Raw genomic sequence first — 17,520 nt, forward strand, 5'->3', positions numbered from 1 at the left:
CTACTGTCCTCCTGTTTGATACTTAATTTACACTGTACAACCAAGAGATTGGCTAATGGCTACTTTGAGAGACAGGAAGTTTCCCTATGTACTGCCAAGGACTGGTTATATCCGGCATGGATTGCAGAGAGTAGAGGTTTCTTAGAGTATCATTCATGATATAGGAACTGTACTAAGAAGGTCTAATGAGATATTATATCATCTCAGGAGTAGCTGTATTTGAAAAGGTTTCACCTAGAGAGGGCTGTACACAGGCTCTCTAACTGTGGGGTGGAGGAGGGGGTTAAGGACACTTGGTGATTTAACAGTGTAAGATCTAGAGGTCTTCAAAATGCTCCTGAAATTATTCCATGTTTGTAAGAATTTACTCAACCTACACATACAGTTAGCTTCAAAAAAGCTAATTTGTAGAAAGATAAAACATCATTAATAAACTTACTATACCCAAAAGATGATCAAAATATTTCTTGGATTTAATTTTTCTGGGTAGGTGAGAGTAATGATGACTTTTTCAACAGGATTAGGGGAAGGGAGGCAAGACAAAATTTGAGATGCTAAGTTTAGATGTATTAAGCCTGAGATGCCTAGAGGACAAGAAGGATGTGTTCAGATGTAATTGAAAAACATAAATTTAGTCTACAAAAATTTAAGTATATTCAAGAAACATTGAGTTCACAATTCTATGCTCATTTTTCTAGGCATTGGTGGGGGATATACAAGAATTAATAATGTACTACATGTACTCTCAAAGATCTTACCAATTTATGGGGAATACAGACTCATTATAGAGGTAATATTGTTACAATATGTTAAGTGGACACTGTAAACAATATGAGGACATAGAAGAAGGAATAAGTAACATTTTCTGGGGGATTCAGGAGAGGCTTCACTAAAGAGCTAACATTTGACCTCATTTTGAAGGATGAGAAGCAGTTACCAGATGGAGAAAAGAGGATGAGAGGTAAACTAGAAGCAAATGGTTAGGAGGAGCAAAGGTGCCAGATTGTGATCAAGCAAAGATTTCTGTTTTGGCGTATTTGTCCCCTGTAATTAGAGAGGTAAATATACAGTTCCTTTAGCATAGAAGAGATTCAAGTAGAATGCCTTAAACACTAATTGCTTTGAATTAGTTTAGCATTTAAAAATATCAAGTCCAGAAGTTAATTTCCACTGCAGGACACTTGGGTTTGAGAGCAATGTTTTGATTTAGGTACCTGGTATGAGTTGAAGGGAAAGTATTGGGGGGTGTCTACTAACTTTTAAACAATTGTTAAATTAATTAGTTTGATTAAACAATTAGTTTGCATTGAATACCTTTAATGTGTTAAGACAAATGTTAGGATTACCAAAAGAAGCAAGAGACTGCAGTTTGTCAGTTTGGTGGCTAGAATTTAGACAGCCCTCACCAAATGCAGTGTGATCTACGCAGGATATGGTGTGACTGACATTGGTTACCATTTTTATGCATTTAAAATCACATTGTTTGTGTTCTTTTAGTTGTGATGGTTTCTTTTCCTTTTTCTTTCTTTTCTTTTTGCACCTGCTTCACTCTGTGCTTGAGAACAGTTAGAATGTCTAATACTTTTTCCTATGAAATATCACCAAGCCAGCTATGTATTTCTCACCTATAGTTGTTTTTCTGAAAATGCAGGATTTATGCTAATTGCCACTTTATTGTGTTCATTTTTCAGTCTGCATTCTCTCACCCGATGTGTTAACACCCTACTCATCTTTCCATCAGCAATAACCACAAGGCAAATTCACACCTTCATCTCTGAGCTTGAGGTTAGAATAGTTAAATATCAGTGAAGCTTTAAAAATCTACATATGATTACATCATTCACCTACCTAACGTTCTTTAGTGGCTCCCCCCACCTTTTGGGGTAAGGTCCCAAATCATTGGGTGAGCTTTCCCAGTTGCCTTACCATAAGGGGAGCATACATTTCCTTAACTAAGGCTGCTTCCCGCTCAGTGCCTGCACATGTGCTTTTTGTCTAAAATGGTTCTTTTCCCCTTTCATGTAACTCTTACTCTTACTGAAAATTCTGCTCAAAACCTTCCTCCTCTGAGGAGCCTTTCTCAGTCATCCTCGTCTGAGAAATGGGCCCCTCCATTAGCACTCTGTAGTGCTCTGTACTTCACAGGCTATATCAAGATGACTGCTTTGTCGGCTTCCCCAGGGGGGTGCAAGTGTCTGGTCGCAGAGATTATACCTTGTTTAATTCTGTACTCCTTATGCCTGAGACATGTGTATCCAATAAGGTTTAGAGAGGTGAACTGAACAATTAGAAAAGCCTTGCCACTGCATTAATCTCATGGACAAAATTCATCCTTTGAGACCTGACTGAAGGAAAAACTATGACCTGGGGAGGGGGAATAGAATGCTAGGGGAAGGTCACATAGTATAGAGGTAAATACCATGGAGTTAGCGTGCATAAAGTCAACTTCTGTTTCTGTGACCTGGTATCAATATGAAACCTCACTATTCTCTCTATTCCTAAATTTTATCATCTGCAAAATAAGTATAACAATGGTACTTATCTCATTGGATGTGTGAAAATTAAGTAAATATTGAATGCAAAACACTTGTAAAATGCTCGATGCACAGTGAGTGCTAATAAGAGTTAGCGATTACTATTTTTAGGGTAGTATAAATAGTAGTAGCTGTGGTAGTAGTAATTAAATTTCTCCTTTAAATAAAAAAAGCAAAACAGTAAAGAGAAAGTTCTGAGTTGGATTTTGCAGTCACCTCAGTCTAGCTTTTTCTCCTTTCCTTCCCCACCTCAGCCTCCCATGGAGCCACACAACCATTCAAGCCTGGCTGAACTTGTGCTCCTTGGTTTCCCCAAAGTGACACATGTCAGGGGCTGGCTTTTTGTCCTGCTGCTTTGGCATACCTGTTCACTATCAGTGGCAACATGGCCATCTTTTTAGTCATACGATTGGATGCAGGCCTACACACACACCTATGTACCAATTTGTCAGTGTTCTCTCCTTCTTGGAGCTATGGTATACAGCCACCACCATCCCCAAGATGCTAGCTAATCTTCTCAGTGATAAGAAGACCATTTCTTTTTCAGGATACCTCCTTCAGACTTACTTCTTCCACTCCCTAGGGGCCTCTGAATGCTACCTTCTTACAGCAGTGGCCTATGACTGATCCCTGGCCATCTGCCGGCCCCTCCACTATCCTGCAATTATGACCCCCACGCTCTGTGCCAAGATGTCTGCTGGTTGCTGGATTTGTGGCTTTCTGTGTCCCAATTCTGAAGTCATCCTGGTCTCCCAGTTCCATTTCTGTGGCTACAGTGAAGTCCAACACTTCTTCTGTGACTTTCCACCTCTTCTGAGCCTGGCCTGTGAGGACACATCCAATAATGTCCTGGTGGATTTGCCATCAATGCCTTCATCATCCTCATCACTTTCCTCTTTATTATGGTGTCTTATGGAAGAATCATTGGGGTTATATTGAAGATAAAAACAACAGCAGGAAGAAAGAAGTCTTTTTCTACATGTGCCTCACATCTTATTGTGGTCCTCATATTCTTTGGGATCATCATCTTCATGTATATGCGACTAAAGAAGAGCTAGTCACTGACCCTTGATTGGACACTTGCTGTAGTCTACTCTGTACTAACATCACTGGTCAACCCAATTATCTACAGTCTTCGTAACAAGGGACTCATTAAGGCCATTAGAGAACCATCTTCTGGAAGGGAGAGATAGCTAGTCCCACCCACCATTGACTTTCGACCAAGGTCCTTCCTCCATTTCACTGTTGATATCATAAAAGTTCTATGTACCTTTGTCCTGACCTTGAATAATCTTCTCATCATCACACATGCAATGAATCCCATCTCCTCTTACCTTCTCAAAGGCTTTATTTCTTTATGTTTTCTTCTATTTCCTACATCTTTATGCATTTATTTTTTTACTTGAACAGTGCATTCTGAATTTAAGAATACTTTAGTATCTCCATTCTTAAAATTAAGCATACACATTTCCTTGGTCACACATTTCCAGCTAGCTAGCAGTCTATTTCTCTGTTCTCTTTTCCAGTCAAACTTCAACATGATTAATGGCACAGTCTATCTCTTGTTCTTCACTTCCTATTCAGTTTTCAACCCATTTCAATCTGGCTTTGGCTTCGACCTTTCAACCAATATTTTACCAAGGTCATTAATGACCTCCACACTGCCAAATACATTAGACCCTTCTTGTCTTTCCTCTTTCTTGAACTCTTGATACACTTAACCAATTCCTCTTAAAAAAAAGTTTGTCTCTTAGATTCTATGTTATCAGTGTCTCTTAATTTTCTCCTTTTCTCTCTAATTGGTCTTTATCAGTCTTCTTTGTCTTGTAGCACTGTCTTCCTAGATGCTCAGAGTTATTCCTATGGATTTAAATTTCATCCCTACCTATGCCAACAATTCTTGAATTTATATCTCCAAATCAGAACTCTCTTCTGAGCTTTAGACTTATACATCCAAGTGCCTCTTAACAACTCTAGCTGGATGTATTTCAAGAATTTAAAAATTAACTGGTCAAAAATGAAGATTTCTTTTCTTCCTAGGCTCTTCAAGGGTTCTTATAAGATTACAATTTTTCATTCTTTGAATGTTTGATGAAACTCACAGGTAAATTTTCAATTTTCCAGTCCTGAAAGCTTGATGCTTTTGTTTCTCTGTGCTTGGGTCAGAAAATTTCAAATAATTTATTTCAATTCTTCTTCTTCTACCCCTTCATTATTAACACATGCCAATCCTTCTTCAAAATATATCCTCAAATATGTTTTTTTTCCTCTTTCTCTTTAGTGTTAATATCCTGGTGTAAATCTCCAGTATCTCTTGACTGGATTAATACAATAATATTCTACACACTCTCCTTGCTCCTACTCTTGTTCCATTCTAATATATTTTCCATATAAAACTAAAGTGACATATTTTAAAACTGAATTGGATATGCCATTCTCTAAATCCGTGAAAGATTACCAATTGCACTTTGGATAATATCCAAAGCCTCATCAAACTTTATAAGATTCAACAAAATTCTCCCATTCCTTCTTCTCCAACATTGACTCCCACTTCTTCTCCATCAGTTCGCTCTTACCCAGCCACATTGTCACTCTGAGTTCTTCAAATAAATTAAGATCTGTATGGCTTCAGAAACTTGACACTGCCCCCACCCCCAACCCCAGCAACACTTCAATTGGCTCACTCCTCTTTGCATGAGTTTCTGTTCAAATGTCACTTTTAAATGACATTATCTTTTCAAGGAATTCTGCACACTCATCTTAATTTATGCTACTTATTTTTCTTTTGAAGAATTTTTTTTCCTTCAAAATATGTATCAAAATTTAAATGTGTATGCACATTTGTGTATATGTAGATATAGTTAGATATAGATATAATTTTTCAGTTTTTCCTACAAGTCTATAAAATATATTTAGTCTAAAATCATGTCAGTTTGATACAGAGTGAAGTAAGTCAGAAAGAGAAAAACAAATACCATATGCTAACACATATATATGGAATCTTAAAAAAAGAAAAAAAGGTTCTGAAGAACCTAGGGGCAGGACAGAAATAAAGACACAGATGTAGAGAATGGACTTGAGGACATGGGGAGGGCGAAGGGTAAGCTAGGATGAAGTGAGAGAGTGATATGGACTTAAATATACACTACCATATGTAAAATAGATAGCTAGTGGGAAGCAGCCACATAGCACAGGGAGATCAGCTTGGTGCTTTGTGACCACCTAGAGGGGTGGGATAAGGAGGGTGGGAAGGAGAAGCAAGAGGGAGGAGATATGGGGATATATGTATAGGTATAGCTGATTCACTTTGTTATACAGCAGAAACTAACCCACCATTGTAAAGCAATTATACTCCAATAAAGATGTTAAAAAAAACCAAAAAAAAACACAAAAAAATCCCCTGATGTTGATATCCTCTTCAAAAAAACAAAAACAAAAACAAACAAACAAACAAAAACTTCCTATGAAGTAGGTATCCTTCATATTGCAGATGAAGAAACCAAAAGTTAAAATAATCACTCAAGGATTCACAGCTAATAAAAGATTGAACAGAAAAAAAATGAAAAAATAAAATCATGTGAGTTTGGTATCTTGATCTATATCTATATATATATATACACATATATATATATATATATACACACACATATATATATATTATATATATATGTATATATATATGTATATATCCAGAATCTAGCAAGTATCTAAACATGGTGAGCATTCAATAAAAATGTAATAAATGGAAAATGTAATGAATCTTACCCACTCTTGTCACTGACTTATTTTGATCTTTAGTGATTCTGTCCTGATTCCAGTCACTACTGGAGCCCACTCCCTTCCTTTCCCATGGGAAACAGAAAGCAAAAGGAATCAGAAATTATAGAAGGAAAGACTCAACATTCTTTGGGCCTGATTCCTAGTTTGTTTTACTCCCTCTATTTGATGTGGTAAGAATTTGACTACGCCGAGTAAATGATGTTCTCTATGCCAACTCCTTTTCTTGGCCCCACAACCCTTTTATTATGCAAAACTTAAAACTAGGCAGAGGGATGCAAAATGTACAAGCTAGATGGTAGACTACCAATTAAAAACATTACTGAAGTAGGACAAACATGCAGAGAACTGTACAAAACATAAATGTGCAACACAATGAGTGTTCACACACTGAACTCTTTTATGTAATGAGCATTCTGAACAGAACACTGGAAATATCTCCAACACTTTCGCCATGCTCCTTTACATTAAACACACTCCTTCTTTCCCTCCCATGAGTATAACCAATAACCTGACATCCAACACTGTAGACTGATTTTGCCTGTTTTGGTATTTTACATAAGTTGATTCTTACAGTACACATTCTTTTGTACCTGATTTCTTTCACTCAGCATTATGTTTATGAGATTCACCTCTACTGTCTTATTTAGTTGTAGTTTTTTCATTCCTGAGAGGTGATTGTTAAATTGTCAGGGATTTTGTGAGCAGGTGGCTTGAAATCAGGCATGGTGGGAATATTTACACTATGCAAATCAACAAATACTACAAATGAGGGCCGTTTTTCAAGGTGAGGGGTGTCAAAGATAAACAAAGCTGGACACTAGTTATAGTAGTAAGGACAGATTTTAATCAGTAATATACTATTGCAAAAGGGTAGAAGGTCCAGTGTGAACTGAATTCAACTTCAATTTGTACAGAGGTGACAGGGGTTTTAAAGAAGAATGAGGGAGTGGAGAGGGGATTGAGAATGCACTCAATAGAGTCAGCGAAGTAAAAAATTTAAAAGGGTTGGTCTGTGTAAATGCAATTAGACCAGCTGTGTCTGCTATCTGGCAATGATCTAATTTAGGATTCTACTCTCCTACAGAGACCGGGTGACAGAGGCCTTATCTTTCCCGATGATTATACTTTAAAGGAATGGCTTTCAGGTCCTTTGAGAAAGACACTCCTGAGTTAGATCCATATACATCTCAAAGGGATAAGGGAAGGAGTCACAGTTGTAAACCCTTTTTAGTAAAAGCTCTAAGAAAGGGTCATCAACAGCCTATTGGTGTCAGCTAGAATAAATAGTAAATTCTTCTGGCAGCTTTGAACTTTCTCAGGCAGCAACTTTATTAAGGTGGTGGCTAGGATCATCCTTGGGATGCAGGACTGAGCTGTTAGAAACTATGTAAGTGTTTGTTCAAGTTTTTTAATGTGTATGCGTTTGGGGGTGGGGGTGCCAAACCTTTTGTACTGAAGGTCTATAGTTCTTATAGGGCAAGTTTGAGGCTTAGTTAAGGACAAGGTTCAGAGGAACTGGGTTAGAGTTTGGTCAAGGAGAGAATCTTTGTCAGGGAAAAGCCAGGTGTTAATTTACCCACACACCAGCAAAGATAGGATATCAGTTGGAGGGGAGGTAGCAGAATTAGTGGAGATCTTTCAAGGATAACTCATATTCTAGTTCACAAAAAGAAGTGAATGAAAATGAAATAGAGAAGGGTGGAAATTTTAATTAAAAAGATAGTGGTTATTTATCCATAATTGGCATATGGAGATTTAGAAACCTGAATAAATCAATAGTCATTAATTAAATAAAATTATTAGTTAAAAATCTATTCATAACAATCAAGTAATAAAATAACACTTTGGCTCAAAATTTAAATTATTAGTTAAAGCACATGCACAAAAAAACAAACCAAAAAAATAACCCTCACAACTCAGTTTGAAAAAAGTAAAATCTTCAAGGCATATATTAGGAGGTAGGAAAGGAAAAATTTGTATGAACAACATTGAAGGTATGAATGGGACTGGGAAAGTGAAAAATTTATTTAAAACCTTTCACAGAATATATTATAATTTATAAATACATTTTTACATTCATTAACACATTTGATCATTATTACTTTCATGTGAGGAAAGTAGTATCTTACTCATATGAAATACGTGGTATCAAACACTTGGTTACATGGCCAATGTCACATAAATGGCTGGAAGAACAACTGGGGTTGAAATCTAAGATCCTGAGGCAGGGCTCTTTTCAGAGCAAGATAACAGCAAAGAGGAAGCTGCTGTGTGTAAGAGAAATAAAACTGCTATAGATACAAGCAACAGGCAGGATTAGGTGTCTGCCTTGACCGTGTTTATGTCCTCAGTCTGTCTCCATCCTTATTCTCTCAGGGTCCAAAAAAGCCAGTCACATTTTAGAAAGATCCTGTCATAATTGGAAGGTATATGCTTTCTTTCAGTTCTCACAACACAGGAACCCATTTGAACATAGAGCTCCCACATGTATTATTGTTTTTACTGAAGAAAATCATTGCCCTGAGAGATATTCTATCTCAACTTGGAATGGTGGTTATTATTATTGTAGTGAACTACTGGGTTATGAGGTACCACTGGCTAATGAACTTCTTGTATGACAGTTTCCCTTCCTGAGAGAGCACTTTAGCAACCTGAGGAGGTTTGCGCAGAGATCCAGGGGTTTCTGCCTCTATAAGGACCCTATTGAGAATATAGGTCATGGGAGAGGAACCTTTCATGGTTTGACTTACTCCCATAGGTTCCATCGAAGCATTAAACTCCAACTCTTCCAGGCCCCAAGAGTATGTGACTGTAACACTGTAAATAAGAGATTGGAAGTGAGCAGAGAGTTTTTTTCCCCAATTCCAGACTCTGAGCGGTGGCTGGGCTGCCAAAGTCAAGAGCCCTCCCACTGTCAAGCTCTGGGTAAGAATTTTGTCAGTCAGGCGTTTCTGTCATCATGTTATTATCCAGTCCGAGCACTGGGAAGAAACTTAGAGCATTCAGAAATAGGGAGAGGAGGAGAATAATTAGGGATCACAGGACATATCATTCAGAACACAAAAACTATTAACACACACACACACACACACACACACACACACACACACACACACAGATATTCTGCTTTCCAAATGTTTGAGAGTCTGGGCTCAGAAATAGCAAATTGTCTATGTTTTAATTAGTGTGACCTTGAGAAAGTCGTCGCTCCTTTCTGTGTTCCAGTTTCCTCTTTTGCAAAATGCAGACGTAGAACAAGATGATCTCTGAAATGCAACCCCCTTCTAACTCCCAGCTCTTTGTTCCTATGTTTCAATAATATGGGGCTATGTATAATGCAACTGTAGGGACTAGAAAATAGAATGCAAGGACTTTGTTCAAAAAGCTTTTTTGGAGTAAGGGGAATAAAATACGATTGCAAAGGACTGAAGTAAGATAAATGTTAATTTATACATGTGGTAGGTTTTATAAGAGCCCTGACTCCAATATCAGGAGACCAATGGGAGGGGATGAGTAACTGGTGAGTTAAGGAGCTCTGCAAGTCATCTTAATTATCATAATTTTTTCATTAGCCACAATGGTTGCAATGTATCAAGTATTGTGCTAAGCATCTGGAAGATGGGGCATAATATGAGATTTCTTTAATTTCAGAAATCTCACAGAGAGTTGCTTTGGGACAATAAGATATATGCATGAAAAATAATTGTAGTACATGACAGGATATAATTGGAGGAAAAGTGAGGAAGTGTTACTGGGAATTTAGAGGCAGGACAGGTCAGTGTTCACCTTGGATGGTCAAGGGAAAATGTGAGGGAACTTGAGCCAGAAAACGGTTTACGTGTCTACGGACTGACTTTGGATCAAGTGTATTCTAGTGAGGATACACTGTAAACAAAAGAGGCAATACTAAATATAGGGACCCATTTGGCAAACAATGAAATCCCTATGATGCTGAAAACAATGTTTAAAATTATGAATCTGTACTAGAACAATGGGTTTTTTCCACAGAGAAAAACTAAGAATGGTGGGTGAAACTCAGATTTCAGGTCAATAGAAGGAAGTCGTTTATCAAACTGAAGCATTTCAACAATGGGAAAGAACTGTTTAATGGGGCAAGGACCTTCTGGCCCTGTCAGTCCCAGCAAAGCTTTGATGCCCATTTGTGGATTTGATGCCCATAGCATGGATTCCTTCATGGGTAAGAAGATCTGAGTTTTCACTGCTTTGAATAAAAATGAAAAACATAAGGGCATTATAAAGTTTGGTGCAGACTGTTTCTTTTTATTCTGTTATTTCAGCTTTTCTTCTTTTTTTTTGGTGATATTAAAAGATCTTTTATTTTTATAAATTGTTGGAATCTCTTATACATTTAAAATATTCTTAGTGCTCCAAGGAAATCCAAAATTATGGAGGTTACTAGAGTGAGTGATAGTTCCTAATGTTCTTCCAACACTGACTCGAAGTCTCTTGGTGCTGGAAACTGAATTACAGTAGTATTTAAAAATTATAAAAGAAAATGAAATAAAACAACAATGCAAGGGGAAAAGCATGAGTATTTTTTGCCATATTGAGTGGGGTGTGAGGGGATTAGTCAAAATCTCTGAGAGTTGTGAACTGGGGAGTTGAAAGAGTACAGAGGTTCCCGTTTTCAGTGGGAAATAATGCTTGACCTGGTCATAGTGACTTTGATTTCCCAGGCAGAGTATTCAGGGAGTGAATGACAGCAGGTCATCAGTGAGCAATGAAGCAATGTATAGCTTGAGAATAAGTCTTTGGAGTCAAGTGGAAACTTTACCTCTTGAGAAAGGAAAGAACAAGATATTGGCTTCCAAAATTCAACCTTGAAGCCAACCCCCATGTATATCTGAAAGTTGAGTTGAAGTCTCTAAATAACTCATCTACGAGTGGGGTTGGGGAGACCAGATATGGAGGACAGCTCCAGGAATGGTGCTTTATATTTAAATTTAGAGGGAAGGAATGTAAAACATCTAGGAAAAAAAGAATCTGAGTTGGATAAAAATTGGAGGACTTTATTTTATTTTTAAACTTTTAACAATTTTATTTTCAAGTAAATATTACAAGGATGAGCTTCAGGCATTGTTAGGGTGATATAGTTAAAACAGATGAACCCAAATGTATATAGCATTCAATAGCTTGGTGTTAAATAGGACAGACAAGGAAGTACATCACTGATCCAGCATTCCCACTCCTGGGCATATATCCAAAGAAAAATATGGTTTGAAAAGATACATGCACCTCAATGCTCATTGCAGCACTGTTTACAATAGCCAAGACATGGAAGCAACCTAAATGTCCATTGACAGATGAATGGATAAAGAAGATGTGGAAAATATATACAATAGAATATTACCCAGCCTTTAAAAAGAATGAAATAATCCCATTTGCAGCAACATGGATCCACCTGGAGATTATCACACTAAGTGAAGTAAGTCAGACAGAGAAAGACAAATATCACATGATATCGCTTATATGCAGAATCTAAAAAAAAATGATACAAATGAACTTATTTACAAAACAGAAACAGACTCACAGACTTAGAGAATGAACTTATGGTTACCAGAGGGGAAGGGTGAGGGGGAAGGATAGATTGGGAGTTTGGGATTGACATGTGCACATTGCTATATTTAAAACAGAAGACCAACAAGGACTTACTGTAAAAAAAAAAAAAAATCTGCCACAGAAGAGGCATATTCCATCTCCATTTCACATTTTATTGGCCAGATGAATCCATGAATCTATGCCAAGCTTAACCAGTCAGTGAAATGTAATCCTAACATGTACCTGAAAGTATAGAAATACTTAGTAAGCTGCACTAATAACTTCTACACTACCTATGCCTGTTCTTCCTACTGATGAACTTCCTCCTTCATTACAAGTATATTTAATTTATATCTTTTTTTGGTATCTGTGTGATTAAAAAGGAGCTCATGGTTCTCTCTCTAAAAGAAGAATTTCGGAATTTGATAGATAGCTAAATAAACAACTTGGCCTTGGCTATGACTTAAAAGCAGTAAGACTGACCTACGGCATATGATGGCTGGACAGCAGAAAAAGAATCCAGTACAAACAGAGGGAACATAATACAAGGAACAAAAACTAGAGGAGGATACAGTCAGTGTAACAGTTGGGATAATATTTTAGAGGAGGCATACCTGCATCCAAGATTTGAAGGAGGTAAAAGGCAGAATTGGGCAGTAGACAGACATGAGTTCAAAGTGAGGAAAACTAAAGCAAAAGGGGAATCTCTGACCTTAAAATGGTTCTGCTGAAGCAAGATCACCCATAGAAGAGTTCTGTCCAGAAGCAGTCCTCTGACATCTTAGTAGAGAAACATCATATGTTAATATTGGAATGAGAAAGGTTTTGGTATAAGAGGTAGTCATGTTGCCTGGGTTTAGAAGAAAGTGTAGCCAGAAAAAAGCAAAGTAAATAATATTAGTTTGGCTGGGATTAGAGGGGCCTGGAGAGGGAAGAAGTGGTAAGAATTTTGGAGGGCAGAAAGAGGAGACTGGATGCCTTTTATAACACTTTGCCTGTACACAAGTATTCCTTTGTGCCTAGAATACTTTTTAAAAAAAATTTCCATCTGGGAACTTCTGACACTTTTTTTTCATTTCAAATGAAAATTATGTCTTCTGTGAGGTCTCTATGATCTCCACTTCCCCCCCAGGGCTCACTTACTGCTCTTCCAACTCCTACCATATATGCAAATTAACATTTATCTTAAAGAATTTGCTTATTCATTTAACAAGTATTTATTGAATTGTCATCATGTTCCAGACACAACTCTAGGCACTTGAAGTACATCAGTGGACCAAACAAACAAAAAATTCCCTGCTCTCAAAGAGCTTACATTCTTATGGAGGAGAGAAACAAAAAATAATTGGGATAATAAAAAAAATACTTTTTATATTATGTTAAAAGGTAATAAGTACCACGGAAAAAATTAGAAGTAGAGTAGGGGAAGGTGATGTCAGTACAGGACATGGATGTAGAAAAGGAGGTAGACTGCAGTTTTATTTAGGGTGGTCCAGGTAGGGTTGGTTGAGAGAGCGAGATTTGACCAAAGGCTTGGAATAAATGAAAAAGATATCCAAGTAGATATTCAGTGGAAAAAAATTTTAGGAAGAGGTAACAGCTACAACAAAGACTGTAAAATGTCAAGTCACTGAGGAGATTTGAGCAGTGAAAAAGAAAGGACCTGATTTAATAATTTAAAAGGATAATTCTGGTTGCTGCATCAAGATTAAGCTATTGATGGGCAAATGCAGGTAAGAAGATCCATTAGGAGTCAATTACAGTAACAGAGGTTCACGATGACAGTGGCTTGATCCAAGTGAAATATAGATCCTGGATGTACGAGAGAAAGATAGAAACAAGGATGACTGCAAGAATTTTGGCCCATTAGCCAAAAGATGGTAATTACCATCATTTGAGATGGGGAAGACTATGAATAGTGCCCACAGGAGTTCAGTTTGAGATGGCTACTAGTTGCCCAATAGGAGATGCATGTAGACAGAAGAATATACGAGTCTAGAGTAAGGGAGAGAAGTGTTGGCTGGGGAATTCATTTAGAAGTCAATGCATATATGGTGTTCTAAGCCACGACATTGGATGACATTAACAAAGAAGTGAGTTTACAAAGAAAGAAGAAAAGAAGAATTAATGCTGACCTCTGCGAACTGTGATATTAAAAAGGTAGGGCAAAGAGAAGAAAAATATCACTAAGGTAGAAAGAAACCTAAAGTATAGCATCCCGAGGACCGAGTAATGAAAGTGTGTCAAGAGGCAGGATAGATCAGCTCTGTCAAGAACGGCTGAGAGTCCAAGTAAGCAAAGGAATAAGAGATGCCAAGTGCATTTAGCAAATCTTAGATAATTGGTAGCTCTGAGGAGGGAAGTTTTGATGGAGAGGATGTGGTGAAGTTCTAATTAGGAAACAGGAAGAGAGGAATTAGAGGCAATGAGTATAGGCAACTCCCGGAAGGAGTTTTTTTTTCTTTTTTTTTTGTGATGTTTATTTACTTTTTTTTCTTAACATCTTTATTGGAGTATCATTGTTTTACAATGGTGTGTTAGTTTCTGCTTTATAACAAAGTGAATCCACTATACATATACATATATCCCCTTATCTCCTCCCTCTTGCGTCTCCCGCCCACCCTCCCTATCCCACCCCTCTAGGTGGTCACAAAGCACCAAGCTTATCTCCCTGTGCTATGTGGCTGCTTCCACTAGCTATCTATTTTACATTTGGTAGTATATATAAGTCCATGCCACTCTCTCACTTCATCTCAGCTTACCCTTCCCCCTCTGGGGGAAGTTTTATTGCAGGGACAGAGAAGGAAATGGAGCAGTGGCTGTGGGACAAGTGAATCAAGAGAAAGAATTTGGGGGCCTGTTTTGTGTTCCAAAATTTGTGAGAATAGTAGCATATTTCTATGGTGATGGAATTATCCAATAAAGAGTTGTAAAGAAATCAGTTGCTTCTCTGTTTTCTGTATTAGAATATTAGTTTCTCACATTCAGGTGCCATATTTTATTTATCGGTTAAGCCCCTGTTCTAGGTATAATGCTTACAACACAGAAAATGTTCAGTTAACTTTTGCTATATTGACCTCAACACAGTGGAATATAAATATTTACCATTTGTGAAGCAATAAATCAGAAAAGTGGATTTGAGGTTGGTGGAGGGGGAAAGTGGTAGGTAGGAAGGATTGATAAAGTGGCCACAGTTTGGAGTAGAAATGGAGAGAGATGGATTTGCCTCCTGGTTTTCTGTGGCTCTTTTATTTACTTAAACCCCCTTATCCTTGACTGGGTTTCTCACCAGCATCCAAAAGAAGTGAAACTCTGATCTACATGACCATGAAAGATGCTCTCAGATCTGTGTATCCATAAGGAAATGGGAGGGAGCTGGGGGTGAAAGGGTTGATTCTTTGGTATCCAGAAAATTGAAGAAGAAAATAAATTAAAATTAGAAATAAAAATATATAGTTAAAATGATGGAATCTTGGTCCAGTACACTATCAATATTTTATCAGTATAAATGATAATGTATACCTTAGACTAGAACTATGTATAAATGATAATATAAACCTTGGATGAGGAATATTTAAATTTCTAAAACCTATATAGATTCCATTTAGCAAGATAAATTGGTTATAGAATGGATTACAGGGGTCCAAAATGGGCTGTATAATCAGAGAAGATGTTTTAAGTCTGATTATAAGATTGGATACTCTGAAGGAGGCTATTGACAGTGGTTGGGGGGAGGGATAGAAACTCTGGCCTCTTAGAGCAGGTACTGAATGTGCTTTACTCTGGAGGTGCAGAGGGAGAAGAAAAGTACTTTGAGCCTTCTTCTTGGGACTTCTTTGGCTCAACACTCTTTCTCATCCTTCCATAGTTTACATTCCAGAGATATGAATGGTGAGCAATGAAGCCCAGGAATTGGAGCCAGGTAACAGAGTTCATCATCTTGGGCTTTCCCCATCTTCAGGGTGTTCAGGCTTATCTCTTTCTTTTGTTACTCCTAATCTACCTCACTACTATACTGGGCAACCTGGTGATATTCCTAGTGGTCTGCCTGGACTCCCGGCTCCACACACCCATGTACCACTTTGTCAGCATTCTCTCCTTACTGGAGCTTGGCTACACAGTTGCCACCAACCCCAAGATGCTGTTGAACTTGCTCAGTGAGAAGACCATTTCTTTCTCTGGGTGCCTTCTGCAAATCTATTTCTTCCACTCTCTTGGGGCTACTGAGTGCTATCTCCTATGGCTTATGACAGGTACTTAGCCATCTGTCAGCCTCTCCACTACCCTACCAGCATGACCCCAGCACTCTGTGTCAAGATGGCTGTTGGTTGTTGGTTAGGAGGCTTGGCTGGGCCACTGGCTGAAATTTCCTTGGTCTCCTGCCTCCCTTTTTGTGCCCCCAATCACATTCAGCACATCTTTTGTGATTTCCCTCCTGTGCTGAGCTTGGCTTGTATGGAAACATCGATCAATGTCCTAGTGTACTTTGTTATCAACTCCTGCAAGATCCTGGCCACCCTTCTGTTGATCCTCAGCTCCTATGTGCCGATCATCTGCACAGTGCTCAGAATTCCTCCAGCTGCAGGTAAGAGGAAGGCCTTATTCACATGTGCCTCCCACCTCACTGTGGTCCTCATCGTCTATGGAAGAATCCTCTTCATGTATGTGTGACTGAAGAAGAGCTACTCGCTGGACTATGAGCAGGCCCTGTCGGTGTTCCACTCGGTGCCCACACCCTTCCTCAACCCCTTTATCTACAGCTTCACAACAAGGAGATCAAGGAGGCTGTGAGGAGGCAGTTAAAGTGGACAGGGATGCTGGAGTGAAGGTGGAGGAGGCAGGCCAAGTGTGTGGGGCTGAGGATATGGTGACGTTGGGTATCCTCAGTAGCCATAGATGAAATATCAAGTGCTCAGGGATTTTCTACATGAGATACTGAACTGCTGCCTAGTTTTCAGTGTTAATGCAACCATTATGCTATTTGCTGCAGCCACATGTGTCTTGAGACCAGAGATTGGAAATTCTCTCTAGTAATATGATGCACTGCAGTGTTTTTCAAATCCCAGACATTTGTATACCATACTTAGGATTTTGGTCAAATCGGTGTCTCACCAACAATATGTAAGTTTTTCAAATTTACTTGATTTAATGTAAATACATTTAGTCATGTGATAAATGACAATATTTGCTAAATAAATTTTAGAACAAAAAATGGTTTTTCATGTACTATTTATAATCATTCCATGTATATCAATCATTTATGTATTAAAATGGAAAACACTGGTATAGTAGAGAAAAGCATGTTTTAGAGATCACATATATCTCGGTTTAAATCCTAGTTCATTTAGTCACTTATTAATTACATGATCTCTGTAAAGTAACTCAAACTTTCTTAATTGAAGAGTCAATTTCATCATTTATTAAAAATATGCTCTTGAGGGTTGTTTTGAGAATTAGTGATAAGGTCTGTAAACCACAGTACAAAATGTCCAGCATATAACTGATAGTAAAAAAAAAAAAATTACATTTATTTTTATTTCCTTTACTCTACCCAGAACTCTCATCATTACTCTGAGTGTTAGAACAATATCAAGGAAAATATAATTAAGCAAAAATACTTCCCAGATACTTTTCTTAAAAGGAAAAA

At 37.8% G+C, this 17,520-nt stretch overlaps 1 protein-coding gene and 1 pseudogene across 1 annotated transcript; both read left to right on the forward strand.

Annotated features, from left to right (window-relative positions):
* The first annotated feature begins 2,794 nt into the window (after positions 1-2,794).
* LOC133088079 (olfactory receptor 6N2-like) lies at positions 2,795-3,747 on the forward strand (annotated as a pseudogene).
* Positions 3,748-15,771: 12,024 nt separating this feature from the next.
* On the forward strand, positions 15,772-16,699 carry LOC133088080 (olfactory receptor 6N1). The gene is given in 3 exon segments (XM_061185862.1): positions 15,772-16,108; positions 16,111-16,629; positions 16,632-16,699. Coding segments are annotated over 3 exon segments (924 nt in total).
* The last annotated feature ends 821 nt before the right edge of the window (positions 16,700-17,520 follow it).

Source organism: Eubalaena glacialis, chromosome 3, assembly GCF_028564815.1.
Source record: "Eubalaena glacialis isolate mEubGla1 chromosome 3, mEubGla1.1.hap2.+ XY, whole genome shotgun sequence".
Classification (NCBI taxonomy): Eukaryota; Metazoa; Chordata; class Mammalia; order Artiodactyla; family Balaenidae; genus Eubalaena; species Eubalaena glacialis.